The sequence below is a fragment of the Anser anser genome (genome assembly GCF_964211835.1).
Source record: "Anser anser genome assembly, chromosome: 10".
Lineage (NCBI taxonomy): Eukaryota > Metazoa > Chordata > Aves > Anseriformes > Anatidae > Anser > Anser anser.
The window spans coordinates 4,112,800-4,139,319 of NC_139730.1; the positions used below are offsets into that span (position 1 = coordinate 4,112,800).

General features: G+C 38.0%; 1 protein-coding gene across 3 annotated transcripts in view; it reads right to left on the minus strand.

Moving 5' to 3' along the window:
• LRRC28 (leucine rich repeat containing 28) overlaps positions 1 to 26,520 on the minus strand; it is a 53,229-nt gene that overhangs the window by 16,032 nt on the left and 10,677 nt on the right. For 2 of the 3 annotated variants that reach the window (XM_083850411.1, XM_083850412.1), the window contains one exon: positions 4,363 to 4,569. In XM_083850411.1, coding sequence (XP_083706537.1) covers positions 4,363 to 4,569 — 207 coding nt within the window. Of the gene's footprint in view, positions 1 to 4,362; positions 4,570 to 8,599; positions 8,644 to 26,520 lie in introns of those variants that run through there. The other variant, XM_083850413.1, reaches the window with a different exon arrangement.

Sequence of the window (26,520 nt, forward strand, 5' to 3'; positions counted from 1 at the left end):
GAAGCAAGCACAAATATCTCTGCTGACTGATCGGCACTGCTGTGAGATGCTGCTGTGCATCGCTGAGAGCTAACACCTCAAAAAAGATGAGGTATTTTGGCTCAGTATTGCAGGACTGAAAATAGTTTAGTGAAGTTCTGGAATATTTTTAGATGAAACAAAAACATCGCTATCCTACGGCGAATAAAAACATTGCAATACTGAGGCACTAACACCATAAAATGTTATAACAGTGGAAAAGAATTAGCCAATAAAATTAAAAGTAAATAGCATGTGCCTGGCACACCTAAAGCTGAGAAAAGATTGCCTCGTGCTGCAGAAACCAATCTCACTAAGAAGAGCAGAAAACTATGGGTTGCTGGGGTAGCTTGAACGTGATAGTGTTTAACTCATTAATTTGGAGAATAGAAGAAAATTTTAAGAGGGCTCATCATCTTCATTTCTACACAGATGTATGCAAATGGGCTGGAAATCAGGCAAGTCAAAAAAAGCCCTAAAGCTGTTCTTTTCATACGCATTTGGGGGTGGGGAGGGGTAGGCTGCATCTCATCTCTTCCCTCTGTCTTTATCTTATGCTATGTTTAGATTCTAAGTTCTGAGTTGACTGCATTTCCTAGGTAATTAAAGCAAATTTTTGGATGTTAGACAAAATATCTCAGTAGGAAAAATGCAATTCCCAAAGCCAAATAGCCTGTAACTATAAATGTTCCTTTGATATAGTTTATTTGCATTAAATAACCAAGCATCTTCCAGTCCCCCAAAGATTTTTTTCAAGTTTCAAACGCTATCCATAGAGCTTAAATTTAAATAAATCACTTAAAAAAGCTCTTTGTATCCCATCCCCATTAATTTTTGTCTTCTATCAGTCAACAAATATTGTTGAAAATTCCCTAAAAACACACTTCTTAAGAACTTTGTAAAATAAGGAAGCTCTCCATCTCTGAAAAGGCTAAAGCTACAAAGAAGGTTTTTATGTGGCTTTTGCAAGCACTGTACTGTCTAAAACATTTCCACTTTCCTCCTTCCAGGCTCCCAGATCAAAGACCTTTCTCCCAGAAATGACCAAATGCCATGAGTCCTGAACAAACCCCAATTCTATTTTTTTTTCCCTTCTTTTTCCTTTTTTTTTCTTTTTCTTCTCTTAACCTCAGGGCCCTGGCATATGCATTCCACATGGCTGAAGATGGAACAAAAGCTCTTGTGTGTCTGCTCTGATGCTCTTTTAACCATACTGTGAGGCCAAGGACACAAAAGCAGCATATACTGAGGTAGAATAAGACCTTTGTTTACTGTGCACTGATAATTACTAGACCCATTTTCTAAACAAGAAGTACACATGAACCCTCAATAAAGTGATATAACACTGAGTATTCGCTGTCATAATATCCCCTGTACTGCCAGTATACTTCATAATTTATGGCCTATTTTAATTATATTTGTACTTCATTACATAAATTATTTTTATTTTTGCAGTGTCATCAAATTCAAGTTTCTGCTTGCAAAGGAATTTGCTTTCAGGCATTGAAGCATTTGCTCATGGTGAAAGTTTCAAGCTAGCTTTCTATCAAAGGGTAATTTTGATTCTGAGTAGATTGATATAAAATGATCAGTAGTTCCATCTGCCATTCAAGAACAGAATTCTTAAGAGCATTTATTAGGACAGCATGAAAGCCACATCCTCCACCCTGACAGTAACAGCAAAAACGAAGAAGAAAAAGAAATGCACAGGGCTGACCAGGAGTTTCCAGTTAAACTTACACACCTAATTTGGGTATTTTTAGAAATTTATTAGGAAGGCCTAAAGGTTCAGATCCACACACTTTTTCGTTCAGCTGCTGGCTATTTCAGTTTATGTTCAAATAAACTCTTATTTTCCAATACAGGCACATCCCAAAATTAAGTGTATTCTGCACAACAAATGACTAATTCATTGTTGTTTACCCCATCTGCTTGTACCAGTTATGAAAGTCAGAGTGGCTTGAGGTATTTTTATTGCATTTTGCAAAACTGATAGATGTTACACTTGTTTCCTTTAGATGCATTTGCCGTCCAACTTGGGAAGGGTAAATATTACCATTTAAACAAACGTGCAGGTCAAAATACTACCTGGTACCTCTCCAGCAGTGCAGTGAAATTGCAGTGCTATTGCCAGAACAAATCTAACACCTATCGGCCCAGGAACAGGAAAACATGGGTTTCCATTACACACAACAGGAGCCATACAGGCAGCAACAAGGGACATAATCGCATGCGGAAGAATGGGTACCTTGCCACAGTGGATGTCAACCACCATATGAAAAAGGAAATCACACTTGAAAAAGCATTAAGCAATACATTCCAAACGTGACTGTTGCTGCTAACATGAACATGTCTAATAAAAAATAAAAATAACATTGTTTGGAGATGAACAGGAAAGCAGGCATCTTATACGACTCCCTAAATTTAAAAAAAATTGACAATTATTCCTTGAATATCACTTGGTTCCACAGTACCTTTCACTGCTACTTAACCTCCTTAGTCATTGTCACTATTAAAGAGAAGTTAGATGTAAAAATACACACAAAAAACCATTAGCCAACACATGCAGCTATAAGAAATAATGTTACAATTATGCCTTAATATCAGTAATACTCTAAACAAAATATTTTCCCATACAGCAGAAGATAGATTTAATCTTTCTTCTTTTCAGTGCACTCTCTTCTACTTCATTTCATCACATCTTGACCACTCTGAAGCCTTCTGATGCTTCAGAAAAAAAAAAGGATTAAAAATTTACATTTATACTGTGCTGCTTTCCCTCTGAACTCTAGGATTTACGATTCAGTTTCATATTCACAGATAGCAAATTATCTCCAAATGTTCACCAGTGAGTCACTATTAAGAACTACTGAACAAGGTCAATTGACAGTCTTTGATGTTTCCCATTATTTTAAAAGTTCCTTTTGAATGTTTTGAATTTGAGTCTAAAAATAAAGAAAAAAAGAAGGTGTGTCATTATACTACAGATTTATTTCCTCCTTTTGAACTTAAAACACTTGAGCAGATCTGTGGCTCATCCAGGTCATAGCTCACTCACAGATAAGCTACTAGTGCAGAAGCAGAGGAAACTTTTACCCTTTAATATCTCACATTTTCTCCTACTGAGCAGCATCTTATTTTTAAAAACTGAAAATATTCAGCTTCTCTTGCTCATGAAATGTAGTTAGGAGTATTTGCCAAAATAGGGCTAGCTACTCTTTGATAGTACTGTGAAATCTGGATGATGCATCCTGGAACTTGGTTTCTCATTTCTGTAATGACATATGTTGGGACATAACTGAAACACTATGTCTGGAGACATTATTTGCACTTACTTGTCAGTGCAAATAAACTAAGGTGCTAAAATTATTGGAACTACCATCAACTGCTTTCAAGACTAATCACTAATAATTAAAAAATTAAGTTTAACCTATGCAGTTAATTAATTTAGAAATGAAATCATCCTATTTTTTGCCACCTCGATTTTAAGCCTCTTTTCTATGTAATTATTGTAGCTTCATCTGCACCTAATTAGCCTAACTCTGAGCGCGTTCTAGAAAAAGTATTAATGGCTATTCAAATGGCACGACAAATCTGCATGCATGTCTGCATTTCAGCAGAGATTAGCTCCTTGGCAGGGCTAAGGAGTAACTAACACATGGAAGACGAGTTGCTTTTCACAGACTATACAGTCCACTCGTACTAAAATCACAAGTACGTCCCACAACGAAACGCCACTCGCTCACTATGCCTCCTGTTCTCCACATCCAAACTGCTACAGGGTTGAAAAGGAGGTAGATAATTTTTTTCTTGTCCTCCTGCTGGAGAAGTTTTGATGGATGCCTGCACACAAATTAAGCCTTAGCTAGATTATGCAGTACTGAAATTCCTAATGATGTCAAATAATTTCTATGGATTTACTGGGACTCCACAGCAAGTTCCAAACCCCAGCTGAAGAATCTTAGTTAAACCATCAGATCCAGCAGACTGAAACAGGTCATTACCCAAAGTGGTGGCACTCAGATTACATAGTACTATATTTAAACACGACATCATTTAAACTTTTTTCCCCCTCAGTTAGCTAAAAATAAAGCCAATTTGATAGCTGACCTATGGCTTTAAAACAGACATGAAACCTCAACCTTTATTTTTTTATTTTTATTTTTTTTTCATGTATTAACATAATTTTCCAACAATGCGATCACTGTAACAGCTCCATAAACAGAGTTGGTAGGGGCCAGCACGGATGAAAACTTGTTGCTATGTTTTTTTGGGGGAAGGCAAACTTGTTTCCCTGCCTCTTCTGTGACCAACACCCCAGCTCAAGCAAAGGCAGTGACTCACCGAGGGGCAGAAATGCAAGGCGGTTTCCAGCCATGGAAAGCTCGTTGAGGCTTGGTAGCTGGCACAGGTGGCGCGGAACATACCACAGGTGGTTGCGGTCTGCAGTCAAGTACTGCAGCGAAAGGCACATATGCAGCCTTTCCGGTAATGTTATCAAACGATTGGTTGAGATGTCCAGCGTTTGCAGCTCCCTCAGGTCTCCAACCTCTACAATCAAAAAGGAAGCATTGACATACGTTAATACAACTATTTTCATAAACAAGACCAGACAAAAAACTCAAATCAGAAACAAAGGTCAGCAGTTAGCTGTCCTGTTTCTCTCAAGATACTATTCTATCAATCCATTCTGAACTGATACTCATTATCTCCATCACCATCTTATTTCAAATCTTTTTGACAGGCAACAATTCTCAGTTAGGCGGTATATTTATATACACACAGTGTGTTGCTGAGCTGCGTTAATTACTATGAGCAACATCAAGCAGTTCCCTAGGTCTAAATCAAAATAAGCAGGAAAAAAAAAGGTAAAATGATCACACTACGTAGCTTGCTGTTACCGAGAGTATTTTGCATGACCCCAAATTCATGTCACCTCAGATACAACATACACATTTTTAACATTTGAGGATGCAACTCTGATATACACCTTACTTAAGATTCTCCCGCAGTGAGACTAAGCAGGAAGTGATAAGCATGCATCTGTAAGTGACAGCCCTTCACCAAGCATGCTTAGGAACAACAGCTGTCTTCATGATACAAGTCAGAAGATCTAGCTTAATTTAGAAAAGAGATTTCTTCATAAACTGTAAATTATGTCAGGTCACGTTATAATCTATTACAGTAAGCTATAAACTATAGTTGCAATAACTACAGCTTCTAGAGATTTTCTCTTAACCTTTTAAGAATCTGGTTAACATTTGCAATTTTAAGAGCAGAAGCCCATTTTGCATTTTAAATAGCATCGTACAACTTTTTCTGCAGGTAACAAGTGACGTTCTTCCAAGTCAGCAAGATGTGATCGAACAAGCAGCCTCCCTTGTGCAAAGGGTGATTTCCTTGCATCTGGCCTTTGGGACCAGGATGCCTTTCTTTAAGGACCGACTGACAAAGATATTAAGAAGCTCTACACATTAGCTCATTGCATATTCTCTTACAATTACTGTATAAATTTTTTAATATATATATATATATATATATAAATTATTTTCCCCAAAACATGGGGAAATGCTAAGCAGTTTGGCTTAGTTTGTCCCTACTTCCCAGCAAAGGAGCCGACGCGGGGAGCTCTCAGTGCTCCCCATCCTCATGGCAACTCTCAGCGCCCTGTGGGATTCAAGTGACTTTGCCCTCAGCTGAATGAAACCAGCTCTTCCAACTGATAGCTGCTTAACACAGTGCCCCAGAATTACCTAGATTGGAAACACCAGGTAATCTACACAATCCACAGTCTATGCAATCTGCACAATTTACAGATCTATCACCAATTTTACTAATTTTAAGGTACTAAACAGGGCAACACTATTTAAGTTAAAGCTAAACAGAACCTACTGTGCCCTTAAGCTCCCTCCACATCAGGAGCTCCCTGAGCTCTGGTAGCATCTCTGAGCATCTTGGATAGTACACCCTAAGAAGTCAACCAAATGCTAGGTTATTTTCAAGGTGTATTTTCAGGTTTGTCTTTTACGCAACGGGAAAAAGAGAAATGGCATATCTGAAGTTGACTGTGGGAGAAGTTTCTGTAAATGTTACTTTACAGAATCGAAACACAAAAAAGGGAAATTATAATGTAATTATTAGAGATTTTCAGAAAAATAATAATTAAAGTTGGTGTGTGCATTTAAAAGGAGCTGCTACTCACCACAACTGATCATAGTGTTAACTAGAATAACGAATCAACAACACAGTACACGCATCCTTTTATGAAATACTGACAGAAGCAGCAGCTATACATAACTACCACATTTTTCAAACCTCTTAGTTTCTATGTTAACAGCAATCATAAGCTTTATGAAAAATTTTCTTTATTACAAGAGCGAAAATGAATGGCAAAAGCAAGACAAGCACTTCTAAACAGCAAAAAACTACTGTGCAAAAGAACTGCAGTAGGCCAGTCTAGTTTTTAGAGCATTTTATATTCATCACAAACAAAGCCATATGCTTTAAAGCAGTGACAGGAAGAGAGCCACCTACATCCAGCCAAACCACTGACCACATGCAGTCAATAATAGGCCTAGCTATTTTCATACACTAACCTTTTTCTCTGCCACTAAAAACAGTTTTCTAATTCAGTTTAGGTCCTAAATCCCATAAATGTTACGGTTGGCAAAGCTGGCAGAGTTTCAAAGGCATTGCTAGAATGATATGTTTCAAATCTAAGAGGAAATAAAAGTATTCTCACTTTATCCTTCATCCAAAAAACACATACTTGTCCAAAACTTCATCCTCTCTACCTTAATCTTCCAATGCAGACCAGATGTAAACATCCACTTTCAACACGTAGTGCCATATGTTAGAAAAACACCCACCAACCCCTGATGAAGTTAAAAAGTAAACCAAACCACTTAAAGTGCCATCAGATTAAAGACCCAACTCCCTGGTCTCCCACCATAGCGCTGAAAGCTCATTTGGAGGAACATACTCAGATACTTACTTAATGACACTAAATTAGTTTCCATCTCATTAAAGCAAAGGAAAACAATAAAGAGGAATAACACAAAATATAAACAGTCCATTAATAAGCTTTTCAAGCTTTTAGTCACTAAACACTATTATTTATACTTAAAAAATCTCTCAAGAAATACTGAAGGATGCTTTACCTGACAAAGGGTGAAAGGCCTACAAACCTCTCTTGCCATCACCTCATCAAGCACCAAGACATCTATGAGGGGTGGGCTTTGGAAAGTTTAGGTAGACTCAGAAAAAAGCTATACCTGAGTAACAAGAGCCACCAGGGAAAGAACTGTTATTCAGAGATGGGTTTTTTAAATGGATAAGAAAGAGACAAGCATTATCCATCACCATTAAACCACATGCAGGAGTTGCAATTACATTTAAGTGAAGTCCATAAGTGTGTAATTTAGAAATTGATATTAGCTCTAGTGTTAACTTGACGACTATCCAAACCAACAAGGCAGTGAGCTGAGCCCCCTTTTGACATCAGGCTCAAACTCTCTCTATCTCTGCTCAACTCCTAACCCGGAGCGAGGCAGACACGTGGAGGCAGGCCGAGCCCAAGCGCCAAGCGCCGATTCTTGGACCCGAGTGTTTCAGCTGTGTCCATCCGCACATATTGCTGCCTTCACACACAGTTGGGCAATTCTGTGGCTTGGCCATCTGGTACAAATGTGCTCGTGGGGTACTTCTACACCAAGTAGCTGACAGCCTGTAAATTCACATACTGCCTTACCTCACAGCAACTTGTGCGCAGGCTTATAGCCAACGTCCTGCCTTCAGCCTTCTGAACGTGATTTCAGCGACACCAACGTACATACGAATACTTCAGACTGTATTCCAGAACTGCCAGCACTCCTGTAATTAATTCCACTTTTTATCCTTGATAATAGGAGGACTCAGAAGTGATAACTGCAGCTCTGAAAAGCAGCCCTTGCGTTCACTGCAACAGCCTGGAGAAAGGGACAAGCGAACTGTCCTCCTAGGTGTTTGCATTTCCAAAAGAAAAGCTGCCAAATGGGTTTGTCTCTCAACACAGGGAGAGAAGAAACATCAGCACACTCCCCCCCAAGTGAATCCTTCAAGGAATTGTAGGAAGTTTCAAAAATTATTGACCTTCTATCAAAATGGACTGTATCTGTATTACCATACCTAGCAAAACAAAAAACAAACAAAGAACTGATTCAGGTGGCTCAAATGCCAGTTTTTAATATTAATTCCCATCGTTTTATCCAAAGAAAAAAAGTCCATCTGGAAGTAACCAGATTATACAACATAGAATAATTGCCATTGCCAAAGGCAATTCAAACTTCTTTAACCTTCTGAGGGTATAGGCCTCACCAGCTGCATAACTCAAAAATAACTAACAGTTTTCTTTACATTTCAAGAGCAGTCCCACCTCTCCCTGATGGGCCATAACCCAAAACTTCATTCAAAGATATATGAAACACATACACAATTGTATCGGAGTGAATGGAAGGCAAGGATTTACTTTAAATCAAACACCATCCGAGCCTTTCAATCCAAGTCAAGGAAAAAAGGGGAGAGGAAAGGGCTACAGACCTACCTGCATGAGTATGCACCTCAAAGCAGGATATTAAGAGAAAGCAGAGAACCTACAAGGAATGGAAAAAGGGACTCATCAGCAAAGAGCTGCCACTTAGAGGTCAGACTGCAGAAATTAAATGAAAACTGCCAGGAGACCAGGAAAATGGGAACTCACAGAGAAAATTAAGAACAAACAAAAGGTTTCTCAGTAAGAACAGCAGAGCAAGAAACCAAGAACTGGTGTCAACAAGGGGTAAAAATTAGGAGAACAGACCCAATATTAAATTAGCTTTTTGAATCATCTTTTTCCTATAAGAATAATGCTTTGTATGAGGACAGAGACAGCATACCTCATGGGAACAAGGACAAAGTACTGAAAATTACCACATCCATTGCTAAAATGAAATGAAGCCGCTCAGAAAATTTCCACCACAGAAAACTGAAAAAATGGGTTATATATCAAAACTGCAAGCTCAGGAACGAGTATTCTTAATGAATAAGACATTTTCTGGGACAGTAGCCTACGGCTGGAGAACAAACATAGAACGTGTGTTCAAGGAAGCCCTGTTAACATAACTCGGTGCTCGTCAGCATCTTACTGTAAGGGCAAAGAGCAACCAGGAGTAACCAGTGCCGGGAACACGAGCAGGAAGCAGAATGAAAATGCAACGCAGATCTTTTCAAATGTAAATCAAGGTATTCTGGCTTATCTTTCTCTGATGAATTTTCTTAGTTAGCACATGACTAACTAAGAAATGGATGGAGAAACACTACCAGTGGTGGTGCTCCTTGAGGAGCTACTTTGTTTAAAAAATCCATTTTCTGCCTTGATAAGTAATAGTTAAGTTTTGCTTGGTGATGACAAACATTTTAAGCATTGCTATCATGATAGATAATCAAATTACCATTCAGAAAGAAAAGCAAGGACATTTAACTTCAGTGACTAAAATGGAACAAAAAATACCTGCTTCAAACAGCAACAGAAGAGAGGGACTGGGTACACTGGTTCACCACATAAGGGTCATGAGCCAGCAGTGAATATAACTCTGACGCTTCCTAGTTATAGCCAGCATTTTCTTAGGAGCAAGGAACTATGTTAATACACCTTTGCACTGTTAGCATCCGTGGCCTTGCTATTACCATATGAACATTTCCATCTGGCACGCTGCTACAAAGGAGCCTAGCATGAGGTGATCCTCTCTCGTCTGCCACCCGCTCTGCAGCCCCAGCAGCATGCTGCTGTTCCACGGGTGCAGTGCCCTGTATAAAAGTCTTCGCTATATACGGTCAGTCATTTTTTTCCAGCTTTTGGTACCCAGGGGGTACAATTCTTGCAAATCCTTACAGAATGGAGCACAGGGAGGACTGGCTGCAAACATGAAGCGCTGGATTTCATGCACACAGTGATCCCTTTCTGTCCTGGGTCCCAAACAAAGCGGTGGATTGTCTCAGAAAAGAAATATGAGGTGCTACGAGTGGCTACCGTCCTTCTTACAAAAAAAAAATCTGATTTTCATCACCTTTCATGAACCTCAATGCAAAATGCATTTTCCTATCAGACCATACAATGGTGAGTGAAAGATGTCTGAAGTCTTTTATACTTTCAAAGGTTATTACCAGTTCCATCTGAAAAAAATGCAAGTCTCTATGCATGCCTGTTAATTTTAAATGTGTTTCTATTATCAGTTTAAAACTGTATTGAACAGGAAACACAAGTTTAAGTTTAAATCACTAAGAGCTTGAGGGAAAGGATATTTTAGATCCACTCTGGGATGTCTCAGGAGAACTTAAATAGTTTTTAAGATGGTTAAACCAAATTAAATAGACTATTATATATTACATTAACTGTCCTACCAAGTAGCTCACATTTCACGGCCTATAAAAATGAAATCCTCTTGCATTAATTGGTGCTTATGATAGACCTGTGCCATCTTCAAACAAGGAAGTTTGACCATAACTGAAAATTGGGATCATTAAAGATGGAGACAGGGAGAAGCAAAAATAATCACATACACATTTTGACACTGCTGCATGAAGAGCTTTTACTGTATCGTTAGTGAGAGAGCTTGAGAAGTGTGAGAAGTGTTGTTTCCTCATGCCTAACAAACCTGAACACGATTTATTCCTCCTGCCCGTTACTGATGCAGGCTATTTGCTCTGTAGTTTAAAAAACAAAACAAAGAGCAACTGGAAGATGTATTGGGATAGTGCTGCAACTATTTCATGAATAACCTGTCTTTTAAACAAGGTGCTGAGTATGCGTTAAAACCCATAAAAATTATATGGCAAAGAGCCTCTATCCCAGCTGATCAAGCTGAAATCCATCACTTTTAAGAAAAACTTAGTCCCATTTCACACAAACATCCCGACTGGAAAGAAGGAAAAATTTTCTGGGGCAGGATTGTCTTTGTGAATGAAGACAGCCATTAATGTCTCGAAGATGTGCCCAATTGTCAGTTTCACCTACCTCAGCCATAAACAATATTGACATCCTCAAAAACATTTCAGCACCAGACAACTCAAAACCAAGCAAAAAATATATACTTTGAACATACCCACATAGCATCTCTTATCCAAAACGTCACTGCTAAATGTCCCAGTAAATGCCGATGTAGTACTGAACCTTATCATGTACCTTTGTTCACAAGCAAAGGTGGGAAGAGTGGCATTCCACAGTCGAACCTCACAAAACATTAACTTTCGTTCCGCAAAATGGCTGAAAAAAACATGAAGCATGAGGGTGTCTTTCAGTCAAACCATTTGAAAGGTCCCCACCTTTTAGCACAATTAAACTTCAACTGGCCACCTTCTCTATTTCACGAGCTCTCCTCAGCATCATCTCTGCAGCAGCAGGCAGAGCGCCCAGCTCCAGGGCGGTTATTGGGCTGCCTCCTGCATCTCCCTCAACGTGCAGGCATCGCACCTAAGCCTACGCAGGTCTCTGTGAACCTCTGCGGGAAATCACCCACACAAGTGAATCAATTCCCCAGCGAAGACAAATCTTCTGAGGCAGTAAATGACTAGAGGAGACATACTGTTAGGATTCAGCACGATGCCAACGGAAGCAGCTACAAGAGAGCGGTCTACGCATTCGCTCAAATTCTTTAAAACAGATGCCTCGCCAAGTCTCCTTATATAAGATAATATTATTTTTAAACTGTTATTCTTAAACTGCGATTTATGCAAGGTTACAAGCAGGTTAGGAATTCTGTTTTATTTCATAATTTGATAGTCTCAGTAAGTTAATCAGACAATAAAATTACCAGAAATTAACATATGTGAGAAGAGCGGAAAAGGGTGGTCGCAGGGCAAGAGGGATAAGGAAGGAAAAAGGTTTAGAGCAATGAGTAACAAGCCATCCAAAATAACAGGAGTAAGAAAAAAAAGTTGTTTATGCACAAAGGTAACTCAAGGCCACAAAATGATCGGCTTGCCCTTTTTTCCCCTCAGAAAACACCCTATTTTGTGCTAGTGTACTCTACCTAGTACTTTACTACCCCACAGCAAAGTACTGCTCTTACACAAACAAGTAAGAAATGCAAAGTTATTTTACTGTCTTTTTTTCCCAAATTTTGGATAGAGGAGCTGACACAGAGTGACAAGAGAACGATACTTGGTCAAGTATACTACATGAAAAATTTTGTTAGCTCCTTACGAAAAAAGTCCCATTTAGGAAGTGATTTTTTTTTTTGCCATCGCTTCCCTTTCAAGAACAGCTGTTTACCTTTCCCTGGGTGTTCCTGGTGGTACGAACATAAACAAATTTGCTATGAATAAAGCATGAGATCTGTTATGCTTCTCTTGTTTTGTTTCTGCCTTATCTTTATTGGTGCACATCATCTACAACTCACCGTGTACTAAGGTCAATACACTGAAAGAGGGAAGAAATGCTTTCCAGAAGGACTTAGTGAATAAAATGAAGAGCTAATGATTTCAACTGAGATGCTGTCCAGATAGAGATGGCTACTTCAGTAACATGCTTTGATTATGTACAACAAACCACTAATCACCTAAAGACAAGGCAAACCAAATGAGCATCCTAAAAAGAGATTAAGGAGAGAGATTAAGGATAGTTCAGGAAGCCACAGAGACAGACCAGTCCTAGCCATAAATTCCATGACAGCTTTTTCTGTTCTTCTTCTTCAGAGGGAAGACTTCAAGACTGGCATCTCTGACAGAGTATAGAAGATCCTGACCCGTTACTACTTCAGTGTCTAAATAATCCAAACAAAGACCTATCTGTTGTGACCGTTGCTATCATCCGTTTCCAACCATCTGAACACAGACATCTTTCCTTTTCCTAAGGTTGTGGTTTTTCACCACCCCCTCCAGGAAATAGCTGAATGCATAACAAAAGCAATAGGTCCAGGTTAGATTTTCGTCTTTCAGTGGAAAACTATCACACTGCATCAAACCAAATTAAGCCCACTCCTTTATCTTACTCTTGGGAGATGTCAAAGCAGCCTCTACCCCAAAGGTAAACCTTAGTCTCCATAACAACGAAAAACGAACCACAAGTTTGACTGGGAAGAGGGAAAGGAAAAGAATCAAAGGAAGTTCTTCAGTTTGTAACCACTATTACAGCAGAGAAGTCACCAAGTTTGTTTTCCAAAGGAATAGTAATGTATGGGATTGCCTTAACTCGAGTCCCATGCAAACCAGAGTTCTTCTAGTCCACAGCAGAAACTTCAACAGGAGAGCACTTACTGCAAATTGCAACAGTCATTATAGGAGAGGGACTGGCTGAACATCCACAGGGAAGTCCTGCTGTCATAGAGGTGCAACTTTCTTACAGGAGAACTCTGGATCCTGAAGCCCTTGTCTGGCAGCAGCTCCTCCTGCTCCTCCCAGCTCTGAGGCCACCTTGCAGACCGGCTGACATGGGCAGGCAGGAGAGCTGCTACAGGGAAAACGGTACGGACTCACTACTAACAGTTTCTAACTAGGATGGGTACCAAATAAGACATCTGATTTCAAACACAAAGACATGTTCTGATTTTCAAAGTGATGAGAGAAATTGCAAGCCTTATTTTAATCAGTGAAAGCTAGTACTGCTAGGCGTTGCACAGCAGCACAAAATAGACAAGGCTTGCAATTACACTCCAAATAACCCCACGCTCAGTCATTCCCAACTGCACTACCTTAGCTACACAAATAAGCAGTCCTAGTCTATAAAGCTCTCAAACATTAAATAATTACCAACCAGAGTATACTTGCAGTTGTTCTGTATAAAAGCCTTCCATAAAGGATGGCAACGTAATGCAGGTTAGGACAATGGTAAGTTAAACATGGCTCTTTATTTTAAATATTAGGGCAATAAAATTAAGTTAACAGAAATACAGGTATCAAACTCTGCACGTGTGACATGAGCCACAGGAAAGTTAACCTCATGTCATACCTCCAGTTATACACGTTCTCTTTAAAGGCTTTTCCCATTTACCATTGATGCCCTTACATGACACATTTTATTTTGCCTCCATTTATTTAACAGACTAGCTAAATAAGAACAAAGATATTGATAAGTAGTATTTTCATTTAACTTCTGACAATGGTACGTATGAGACATTGGCCAGCAAGATCAAAATGAAAATAGATACACGCTAAAGTTCTTCTGTTGCACAGCACTAACAATTTGGTATGTTCACTTCCAAAGACTGAATGGCTTTTTTCTCCAGGCTTCCCTGACCACTCATGGCCTACCGGTGAATTGCACTTGCTTAATGCACACATAAAATCAACTACCCGTTAATATAGCTCATCACTGTCCCTAAGCTAAGTAATGTTAAAAAAAAAAGAAAACCAGAATCAAAGGGAAAACTACATATGTAGACAACTTGAAATTTTTTCCCCTTTAGACTTAAGTCTTTACACTTTTAGCATCCAACCCTATAAAAACGACTAAAACTAGGGTTGAGAGCTTATTTTTAAGTCACAAATGTTTACTTCTTACAACATCATCTCAATTTCTTTCAAATTAGTATGAGGTTTTACATGAAATGCGAGTAGCAAATGACTGCGACGATTTCATTTTCTGAAAATTATCCGTTAACTAAATAGCTGAATAGGGTCTGTGAACTAACAGCTACTGAATTTTGTGAGCAAGCCTCAGCCATGTGCTGTCACAGCAGATGCACGCTGTTTTAACTTTCACTCATCTTCTTACGGTGGTGAAGGATACAAAGAAGTGCAGTTTTTCACCACTTATTTATAAACCACATTGGCAAAGACATTAAGCATGGGCATAACCCTACTGAAAAGCTGGCTATGCTTGTATGGCTCACTTGGCCTTTGCTTAGGACCCTCCTGCAGTAGGTCAGAGCAGCAAAACCAAGTTGGAGCCCTCTGGCAATGCTGTACACTGAACGCAATATGGCATTTCTCATGTCAACCTGCACTTCGCCCATCAGTTACTGTTACCATATCCTTTTTCTTACACTTACAAAGCAATGAAAAAATTCAGAGGAAGACGACCCACAGTTCAGTATCTGTTCAGAGCTGAAGTTCTCTAAAAGCCTGACTAAATGCCATTGAGCATATTGTGTGCATTAAAGAAGTTTTCTTTCTACAGAAACACACACGCACCATTGAAGCATCCTTCTCAGCACACATCCAGCTCTCAAAATCTTGGAGGTTAAGTCTCAGCCTTGTCAGTACACATCTGTCTTCACCCCTACGAATGGCTATTGGCAAATGTTTATGAGACAGGCGCTGAGCACCTTAAAAACCCCTTTCAGTTCAGTTTCACTGAACAGATCTAAAAGGCAGAGTCTTAAAAGTATTTTTAAGAGCATCTGTTATGAAGTTTCTGAAGGAACTTCATATACATCACATATGTCTTCAACCACGCAATCAATAAAGTCAGATCTTTAGTATCAGAGTCATCAGCAGAAGAATTTAGTGCTGACATGAGTTACAAATCAACTTCTGAAATTCCTTTACTTAGGAAGTTAGCCTGGTATTAGGCACAACTTGATCGCTCACCTCCAGATTAATTTCTTGGAATATGTTGACTCTCAATAATAAGCAATTTTTCCAGTAACAGTCACTCAAACAGGAAATACTTCCATTAAGTCCCTTATTCTTCCCCTCACAAAGTAAAGGCAGGCTAACGCACGCGTTGTGCAAGGAGGAGAACCCAGCTCATGCTAGCCTTAAGGTCTGCTGCTCTGAGCATGACTGTGGCCAGCCATAACATGGAAAAAACCTTTTATCAAATTCCACAGAAGCTGTATTGTCATAGATTCAGCATGCTGAGGGAAGAAGTTTCAAAGGGAGGGAAATGATAACTTAAAAAAATTACAGTAACTTACACATTATAATTTTTTTTATCTTTATGCAAGAATTAATTTGAGAAATCCTAACAATTACTTTTTGTTTTTTTTATTTAAAACAAGCACAAAAACAAATAACAGACCCCACAACATCTTAAGACAGATCCAAGCACTCTATCATAATACTCCATGGTGACTACATTAATTTTCCACAGCACTGGAGACAACTGTACAGGAAGCGAGCCAGCCTAGCAATGAAGCCTCGTATCTCCTCAGTTAGGAAAAATATCAGAGATGCCACCAAGAATTTGGGGGATGGAAATGGATGTACCAGAGCTATCATTGCAATAATGATCTGTAGAGCTTTGGGGTCCACACAGGTATTGCATGAAATTCAAAGAACTAGGAATATTAGTTTTGATAGTTTTTAATGGATTTCCAAATTCATTTATATACAAAATACCTTCAAACACTCAGTGCAAGACTACAACACAGAATTACATACCTACAAAATTAAATTCTTGGTTGCCTGCTTTTTCTACATCTTGGATTCAACTCCACTGGAGTAAAACTGACCAAAGCCAACCAGACAACCTCCATTCCATCTCCTCTGTTACGTAGTCTATAACCTCACACAAAACAAATGCCACAAATGGAATAAATACTGAATTCAAATGTAACCTCGACCACTTTCAAAGCATTTTTCCTGCTCTATATAGCTGTGTCACAGTAAGTCCTCTCCATAAAACTTGAATCCAAGCTTTTAAACAATCAAAACACAAAAACCCAAATAATTTTATTTGACCTTCATTATTTAGATCTGTGTGCCAGGTCTAATGAGTTATTACAAGCACATTCTACTTTTTAAGAGACTGTAGAAACACATTTTCCAAACTAAAAGGAACAGAATGCATTGTTTTGATGGTACAGCCTGAAGCCCTTTATCTGAGTTTTATCAAACTATACTCTATCACTGATCAAAGCAGCAATGACAACTTAATGTTCTGTAAAGTTATATACTGCTGCATAAAACTTCCCACTTTTGCCTTGTGGCCTCCGGCTCAGCATGTCATTGGGAGCATACTCAAAGGTCAAGAGACTTCCAGAAGTCCCCTGTTCTGAAGTGGCAGGTCCAGCAATGGTAACAGTGGAGAGTAGAGCAGGGTAGGTTAATTCCATCAGGATTCTCTTCTCATGTACCCTAGACATTCACATTGTCATTTCTTCTGTCAGATGTTTGATAGATGACTTAGTACGTCACTGAATGAACTACCTGAATGTAGGAGTAGCATTTCCATATTGACCTATTATGGATTTCATTACCACCTAAAGACACCTCAACTCTTGCGTTAAAATCAGGATTTCATTTTAAATTCTTCTCCATTTAATATTTTGCATATGCTGTGTGACTGACAGACTGTTTTTAAAGTTTGGAGGATACAAGAATGTGACATTGTTAATCTGTAATTTAACAATTTACTGAGAAATCTGAGTTTACTAAAAGAATACAATGGGATTTTGTTTAATGAAATGTGTTTAAATGAATTCTACTTGAGACTTACTTAATAAAAAGGCCTCAGCACATGCAACATAACTACCGTATTTCTACAGTTATTTATAAGATCTGACATCTTCATAAAGTTTTAAACTTGAAATCAGCGCTTGTCACAATTACTTAAAGCATTCTCAACATCTTCAAAACCCCAGCCCACCCCCAACAGACAGGAGGAAAACCCCTGGAGAAACAAGGCTTACAGTGACTCAAGAAACCAACGACTGCTGAACAGAAGGCGAGCCAGGATTCAAGAGGCAGAACCAAATCTCCTAACAACAAAGGATCCAGCTAAATCTGCTCCCATACTCTCAGGAATGCACACATCGCCCAAGTACCTCAATGTTACAAGCAGCATTCAGACTCCTTTATCTTGGCACTATTCTTTCAGCTACTACCTAAAAGCCCTTGAGGGGGGCGGCTATAGGGGGGAAGCCCATGGCCCAAAGCCCAAAGCTTAGAAAACATACGTGTTCCTGCAAAGACTTTGATTTTCACAAGTGGAGTGTTGCAAAGCCAGAAGCACAACAGGCTTGAGAGCACCACTGGTATTAATTAGGTTGGCTCTCCTCTCCTCAGTCCTGATTTCACCCACACCTCACCACGTTTCTTACTAACTGCTTTTCAGAGATGGAAAGGAACCGTTTGGCAGAGGGGAAGCATGGGACTGGTGGGGCCAGATTCTGCGAGTCTGATGCATGATCCTTCGCAGAAGGACCTCAAGTGAAATAGTAAGTAACAAATGGCAACCAATGGACTTTTCTAGGTCTATGAAAACATACACAAACACGAGATTTTGATGCTTCACTGTAAATGAAAATTGATGGTAAACTGGACAACATCAAGTCACAGGAAGTCTTGCACTAATATATTTTTATGTTTTAAAGACACGTTTGCTCTACCAGGAATACAATAAAAAATTTTAATGATTAGGAATCGAATGGTGTCATTTTGAGAGATGTCTCTTTCCAGAGATGTGATGAGACCAAAACTTTCATTAAGATTTGTGACCATTACGAATTATCAGATGAAGCGGGAACCCTTATAGGTCAATCATCCTCTGCCCGTATCAGATGAAGAATTTAAATGTAATTAACATGGTCTGAAATTGTGAGATACTGCACCCTTCTCTCAGACACTCACAAATCTATTTACAAGCTCAGCAATTGCATATGCACGCTCTTCATCTCTTAAATAGTCAAACTCAACCTGACAGAGATATTCCAAATAAAACGATCATCAAAAAAATGTAGTGACCTAAGAAAAAGGTGTGACTCAACACAAATTATCTTGCTAAAATATGCAGAAAAGAAAAAAGTTGAAATCGGTAGAATTGTACATTTTGAGCAACTTTTATATATTGTAAAACTAGTATTAGAAAACCCTGATGCTTGATAGAACCTTGGTCTCTACACTTTTATCTCAATAGGATTTAAACCTTCAAGTTATTGACATGAAACCATGACACCAATTTCAATTTATCCTTGATCGTTTTTCATTTTTCCAGACATGAAGTGACCACAGCTTTTTTAAGGTCTGTGTTTCATAAAGCTGCAGGTATTTGGAAATGAACTGAGCCACACCAAAATTTCTTTTTTTCTTATAACTAAATACAACATGGCCATTAAAATAGCTTCATTTCCAAATTTTTTTTTCAGTATTTTAGCTCAATGACAATAGCAAACGTTAAGTTTGCTAGCCCAGTAACACCCGTACACAAGGCAATATTTGAATACATGATTTAAATGTTACAGTGATGGCTTCTTCCAACTGTTTCTTATTAGTTTCCTGATTAATGAATTACAACACATACACACTTAGCACATGCATTTCTGACAACCTGCTGTGCAACACCATTATAAGCAATACCACAGGCCATTGTTGAAGGAGATGTTTTGGGTATTTTTTTCTCGTTTCTTAACGTCATTTCTGATGCAGTTACGAGAAATATTTCAGTTCCAGTACACCCAATACAAGCCTATCTAGAAGAAGAGTTGGAACAACAAAAAAATATTCTGTATTAGAACAACATTTAAAACTGAAAATATAGCTCTACAATTTTTCTGACCGTATGTTTATACTACTGTTTTTGCTACCAGCATCCAGCAACATTATAAACCTTTCACAGTGTACTAAAAAACATTGTGTAATACTAACAAAGAGGCATTCAAAAGACCCTCAACGAAGGGAAGTTGCACAGAAGTATCAAAAAAATACCTAAGAAGGGGCAAGCAGACAAATAGAGAATAGTGAACAGGTCTGTATGTACAGATGACTCATTCTGACACTACACAGGTCAGGGTATACAGAAAAAGTTCAGTTAATAAAAATTTCCAAGAATTTAATGGATTTTTTTTAATCTGTCTTCACTTCCCTCCCCATAAATTTAAAGCACTCAGAAGTACTAGTAGTCCTCCTGAGAATTTAAACCAAACCAAATGTTTGAGCAATGCAGACTCTGTTACAAAATCTCACACCACCAACATCCTTCAATTAAATAGGCACCACTGTGTTTGGACATGCATGAAAGCTAATCTGTTAAGGAACACCACTGGTACAATACCCTACCCTGTGCTTTGGTCACCTCTATTTAGGTCACCGAGCCCAACAACAGTCAGTAGCCATCCACACGGCCATTTTGTTCTCAGCTCTTCAGAGATGATTCTCTTCTATCATTTCCTAGCGGAATTTTTTATTAAAAAAAATATCTTTCTTATAGGTTGTCAAGACAGAGCTGTATGGTAGTCAGCAAAATCAAAATGTGTCAAAATCTTTTCCTCCTGGAAAACCAGAGAGTATCTTTAAGACATAATTGGGTATTTTTGTTGCACTTCTACATTAATACAGCATAAATACTGAAACCTTACTAATTCTGATGTTAAAACCATAGTAACAGGCAAGTGTTGCTAAGTTTTACATTGATTTAGTTAAACAAAGTGTTTTTCTTGTTGAACATAACAGCCAGTGTTAATTTCAGTTGGTAAACTGACTCTGGTAAAATATATGCTCTGTTTAATAGACCATTGCTGGATTTAGTTCATCGTATAAAACAATTTGTGCTAAGAAAAATTTTTGTTTTAAATAAAAAATTAAGACATCATCTGCTTCAGCATAAACAATATATTATGATAAGAACTGAGAGAGATTTTTATTTAAGAGCCCATGCTCCTTTAAATAGTCACAGACTTACAAAGTGCAAAGCTCATGTAACCTAATCTATGTTTTCCTCAAATCCCCACAAGTCCATTTACTTAAAAACACCACACTCCTGGATTGGTGCCTGGCGTACCAAACCTGTCCCGTCGTGCATATTTTTATACATGTTACTAAATTAGGAAAGCAGAGTGGACTAAGGTTATGCCAACTCTGAAAAAAGAACAGGGTCTGCATCAGTTTGTGCCTTGGCTTTTAAAGTCCCAATCATTATAAAAAAAATGAGCTTTAATATGTATCAAAGCAACATATCCTAATCAGAGACAGTAATAAAAGCAGAATGGAAATATAGGAGGAAAAAAAACAAATCCACAGATGTATTCTTTCTTCCACCCCCTCATTTTGAAGGTTCTAAAACAAAATATGGAAAACAAGTTTAAAAAGTGAGTTAGACTACATATTTTCATGTCAGGTCCAGAAAAAGAATAGCATTATTGGCATGCTGTAGCCCTGATCAGTGGAAATCTACTGTGAAAAGGGAGGTAGGGAAAGGCATGTAAACATAACTTCTTAATTAAGATTTACTGAAATACCTTATATTGAGCTCTATTCAGAATTACTAAGCCGAGTGTTCAAGAAGTCTTTACCAGTGAAATACTGGTATGAATAGTAAATACAGATATTGTACTTTATGGTGACTTGAAAAAAAAAGAAAAACGAACATGCAGTTCTCACATCTCAAAGCTTCTGGTGCCCCCAACTAGCAAAGCATATTGCTAAGTCTGTTTTGCTTCTCAATTATCAACTAACATAACACTCCTAGAGTTACTTTATAAACTTGTAGAGCAGTAATCAACAATTATAGTTTGATTTATAATTTTAATAGTGACTGAAGCCTTCCTATCATTACCCCTGAAGTTACCTATCCAAGAGAAAATGGTATTGCATTTAAGTAATATTTTTCCAAGTTCATCTTCATGAACTCTTCCAGCCTTCTAGAAACACAAGCTGTTTCAGTTACAAAAACTATTAAGCCACTACATTTCCTATGAACTTAGAGGGTTATTAGTTAAGGAGAGATAATTACTCATTTCCTAATAACGGGTAGGAAGACTCAGTCCTCCCCAATATTAAATACAACCAACCTCAAAAAGGTGTGGTCTTCACAAATGGAATGGGAACACCCAAGTTCTATTTCTGGCTAACACTGACTCCTGCTGTGGCCTGGAGCAAATCACTTCTGTTAAAAACACTTTTTTCCATCTGTAAAATGAGGATAACACTCCCTTATCAGCTTCACAGGATCTTTCTCAAATGCTTTGAAGTTTTATAAGTCTACAAATGTATTTTAATGAGGCTTAAACCGACTTTATTTCTAAAACAATTTGCCTTAAAGAAAAAGGATTTGAACAGAAATGAAGACTATATATATATTTCTAACCTCCCCTAAATATTTTTGCAGTCTGCACTTTAAAAATACCAAAGGCATACAAATAAATTTTCCTTCAAATTCAACCTAAACGAAGCAAAATGGCAACAAGTGGATGCAATATGCAGAAATCTCAGGAGAACACAGAAATGTCAGCTTGAAATGGAAGCAACGTGTTTCCTTATACGGGGAAGAAAGGGCATCTGCTAAACCTGCATTTGAGTCCTGCAGAGATCTGTACCTCCCTGCAGCCACAACTGCTAGTGCTCCCTTGTCACCTGCACTTTCACTCTGCAGATCGAAGAAATAGCATCACACAAATTATGTAAAATTTGCTATTATTTGACTGTATTTTATTATTTTTTTTGCCTGATCAATGTACTCAGCTCGCAGCATTTAAGAGTTGTTCCCTGACAACAAACACAAATGGAAACTTGGTCTAGCCCATACAAAGACAACTGCTGATACGTGTATTTTTTTCCATCTTAACGGGAATTTTGCCAAAAGATGTGCTGGGATCATAAACCATACCCTATTCTTTGTTTAATTACTTAGCTTTTGCTCTTGACTTGGCAAAACATTAAGCTTTTCATTTTAGTAAATCTATAATTAACTCCAACATGTGCTGAGTAAACATAACCTCGTTTTTAATTAAATCTTAGAACAAGATGCTACGACTTGCCATTTCTAAGGAGAAGTGTTTGTCAAGCAATATGCAATCAAAAGCCTAATCCTTGTCAAACACAAAACTTAAGTCCAACCCCGTATAACCCACCTTCTTTTCAGTTATCTGTTGTTCAAACATGCATTCACCAGCTACAGGACCAAAACGTAAACCTGAAGAACCATCAATTCACATCAAAAGTTTCTGAGGCTAAAGTAAAGCCAAGTGTGAATGGAATCACACCAAAACTGAGATAACTTTAACTTCGGGACTCCTCAATAATCTTTGTTCCAGTACAACTTATTGGATTTTTTTTTTTTTTTTGCAAATGATACAGTACTTCTTACAGAAAAAGGCAAAATAAATATAATTTCTCAAGTATGAAAGGAGTTGAATATGTAATACATACTATATATACACTTCATAAATGTCAGGAAAAAAAGGAGCTAAGAAGTCATTTCTAAGTCAGAAGGTTCAGAAATTTACTTCAGACACATTGAAGTAGGAATAACTACAATTATAAATTAAAATTAAACATCAACTCTCTGAATACAGAGAAATCTTTAAAAGTCAAGCTACAACAGAAGTTAAGTTACTGTTATAATAAGAAATGACATCAATCCTGATTTACGCTACAACTAAGGCTTTTCAAAAAGGATTTCTGGCATTACACATTTCCAAATGGTCCTCAAGAATTTAGATGAGTTAAGTGCTATAGTTACATAGTAGAAGGCTTCACAGAAGTTTACTTGATCTTCAAGAGTTACAGATTCAAGCACCATATAACAGAATTAATAAATTGTTTGAGACACGCTACTAGATTTACAGTTTACAGAGCAAAAAAATGCTCAGCGTTTTAATGAAAAAAGCACTCAGGAGAATTTCAATTTCAACATGCTTATTCTGGACCTTTTTTTCTATTTGCTGTTCAACAAGTTCAGCTCCATCATCTTTCAAAATTCTCACACCACTGTGTAGATGTGTGAGGAAAGCCACATGGTTTCGGTGGTTGTATGCAATTCAACAAGGTGCTTGCTCTGAGACCAAAGTGCATGATGTTATCAAGGGGTGACACTGATTTGGTAGTGTTTGCTGAGCACAAAGGTAGGATTATTATTTGCACTACAGGAGTGCTACAGTATAGAAGGTGCTTTCTCATCTCCAAGCAACACCGTTTCCATGCTTCATCACACGCCTTTCTCCCCCATCAGTCTCAAGCGGTCTGACTTCTTGAGGAAACCAAGGCTAATGCATTCATACTGCCTGCATGTATTTTCGTCATTCTCCCCCACATCCTCTCTCAAAATAAGTTCTTCAAACTAGTTGGACAGACATGACCAAACCCGAGAAAGAACAGAGGTCTTCAAGTTACTCAATTCCAACAAGCTGTACGAAAACAGGTACATTAAGACTAAAATCTTCGTGCCCATCACATTGAAGGTAGCCTGCAGTACAGACTCACCCTTTATTAGACTCTGAAGGATGCCCACGATTGCCTGTTTCAACTGTTTTAAAATTCAAGCTATGCTGAATTTCTATAAAGAAACAAATACTAACAATGAATGTTAACAGCACAATTGAGGAACAGAAACATTAAAACAAGATAATAAATCAACATGTGCTATTAGCTTCATTGTTCTTCCGTTCTTACTCACAACTAATGACGACGAAAGAAACCATTCTTCAAAATATCAAGTGCAATAGCAGAGTGCCCTAAGTGTCTGAACACCACTGACCATCCAACCGTTCCATGGATGTATTGAAGAGATTTAGTTGTATCCTTATGTTTAGATTTAGTTGTATCCTTAATCAGCTGCTACAAAGAGGGGGCACCATCTTTCTAAATATCCAGGTAGTTTCAACAAAAACTGAGGGTACTTGGAACACCAGGCACTGGGACAGGAAAGACGAGAGGAATGACAGGTCAACAACTCCCAAGTAAGCTTTTTATGGGATGACATCACTGTGCTGCAGGTTGGCCTAGCCGGTTACCCAAGGTGAACAGTGATCAGCCTCTCTTAACTGGATCCTCTGCTGTGATAAAGGATTCACTGCCACTTGTGTGGTATCTGTGCAGGACTAAGTCTGAGGTAAAATAATGGTCACAGGTTTTGACAAGTTACTTCCACAAGTAACCTTCAGGAAAAGGCAATGGTCATTTCTTTAATGCAGCTTTTTAAACCCTGCACCATTTGCATTTGTAGAAACTCAATTATATCTTTAGTGGTAACTTACTGTTTTATGAATCACTAAGAGGAACGAAGGGCTGTTTTTGCCTAACAAAGTGTTGCAATGCCCTATCTGCTGTAAAGAACGCAGTTAGCAACAACCCAGTAAAATCACAAAGTACAGTGAAATCACACCTCATCCGGCTTTATTAGCTTTGCTAGTTTTCCTGACAGAATGCTATTTAACACTCTATTATAAAGATTAATGCTACCAATATAACTGAGAACAATTCACCAAAACTCACTATTTTGCTCTATTTTTCAATTGCTGGATATTAGTGGCATTTTCAAACTTGAGTAGACATTTCATAAAGTCATCTTTAAAACCCTCACAATCTAAGTAAAACTAAGAAAACATACATGAAAGCCCTCTTCAGGAAGTGTTACGTTTAGGAAACGCTCAATGCAGTAGATTAGCTGGGCAAACTCTCCCGCGTAAGTGAAAGATTAATCTTGCCTGGACTGATAACACGTAAGCTGTATGACATCCAGCCACGTTGACAGTGACAGCATCTGAACAGACAGAAGCAGTCATGATAGAAGTGATGGCAAATGTATACATCAACGGTACTCTACCAGCACAACAAAGACCAGACATCCCTAGGTTCTCCAATTTCAAAGTAGCTACAGAAGTATTATTTCTAAACACGAAAAATTTTCACACACCCAAAACGAAATGCGCTTAGTGACGATGCTCAGTACCAAATCTCGTGTAAACTTCAGGGGAAATTTAATGCAGCTTTTCTACGCAGCCGATACCAGTTCCTAATCAAATGTGGTAGACTTGAAATCAACTCTTTAGTAATGTAAATTATCCTTTTGAAAGTAGTCTTTTTTGGAACCTTTTTAAGTTAATGTGTGAAGTTTTGCAGCAAATGTGTCACTTTTTCTTTGAACAAGTCTTTCTTTCATGGTACAGCACCATAAGGTAAATTATCTTTGAGGAACATAAAGCACACTCAAGTCACTCCTTTCTTTTGAATGTAGGACATCTTAAAATTGATGGAAATTTTACTGGCCTTGGGTCATAACGTTTAACAGGTTTATCTAATTTCATTCCAGAGCATTTATATAGTCTTTTTTCCTTAATCACAATTATTCTTTGACTTGTTCTACAAAGCTTATTATGCCTAGAAAAGTAGAAGGAAATGACAGCTAGATTTCTGCAACCACGACTTCAAGGAACCGCTGCAGAATATTTCTTGAGAATAAGCCATGTGAACTTAGAAACACATGAAAGTCACATTGAAAAATTTAGTTAAAATTCGAGCCAAAAGCTAGTCCTGTTGGACTAAGTTACACAATTTTTTGCTTTATTTTTTGAAATAATGACCTTGTATTTTATCATCTCTACAGATCAGAAAACTCAAATATCCCACAGCAAGATTAAAAATAAAACAATGAAAAAAAAATTTTTAAATCATTGTCATCTTATCTGGAAAGATAAAGGGGAGATGGAAGAAGAGGAATCAGTTACTTCTGCTTATCAAAGTATTTAGAAGGCAAAAAAATAATTCAAAATCTGCCTGTGGCCAACTCTTTCTGACTTTGTGTCACATTAACTTTGAATAAATTTTGCTTTTTTATTATAAACTAGCAAGACCAACATTTGTTATCTACTGTCACAGTGAGGTGGAACTGCC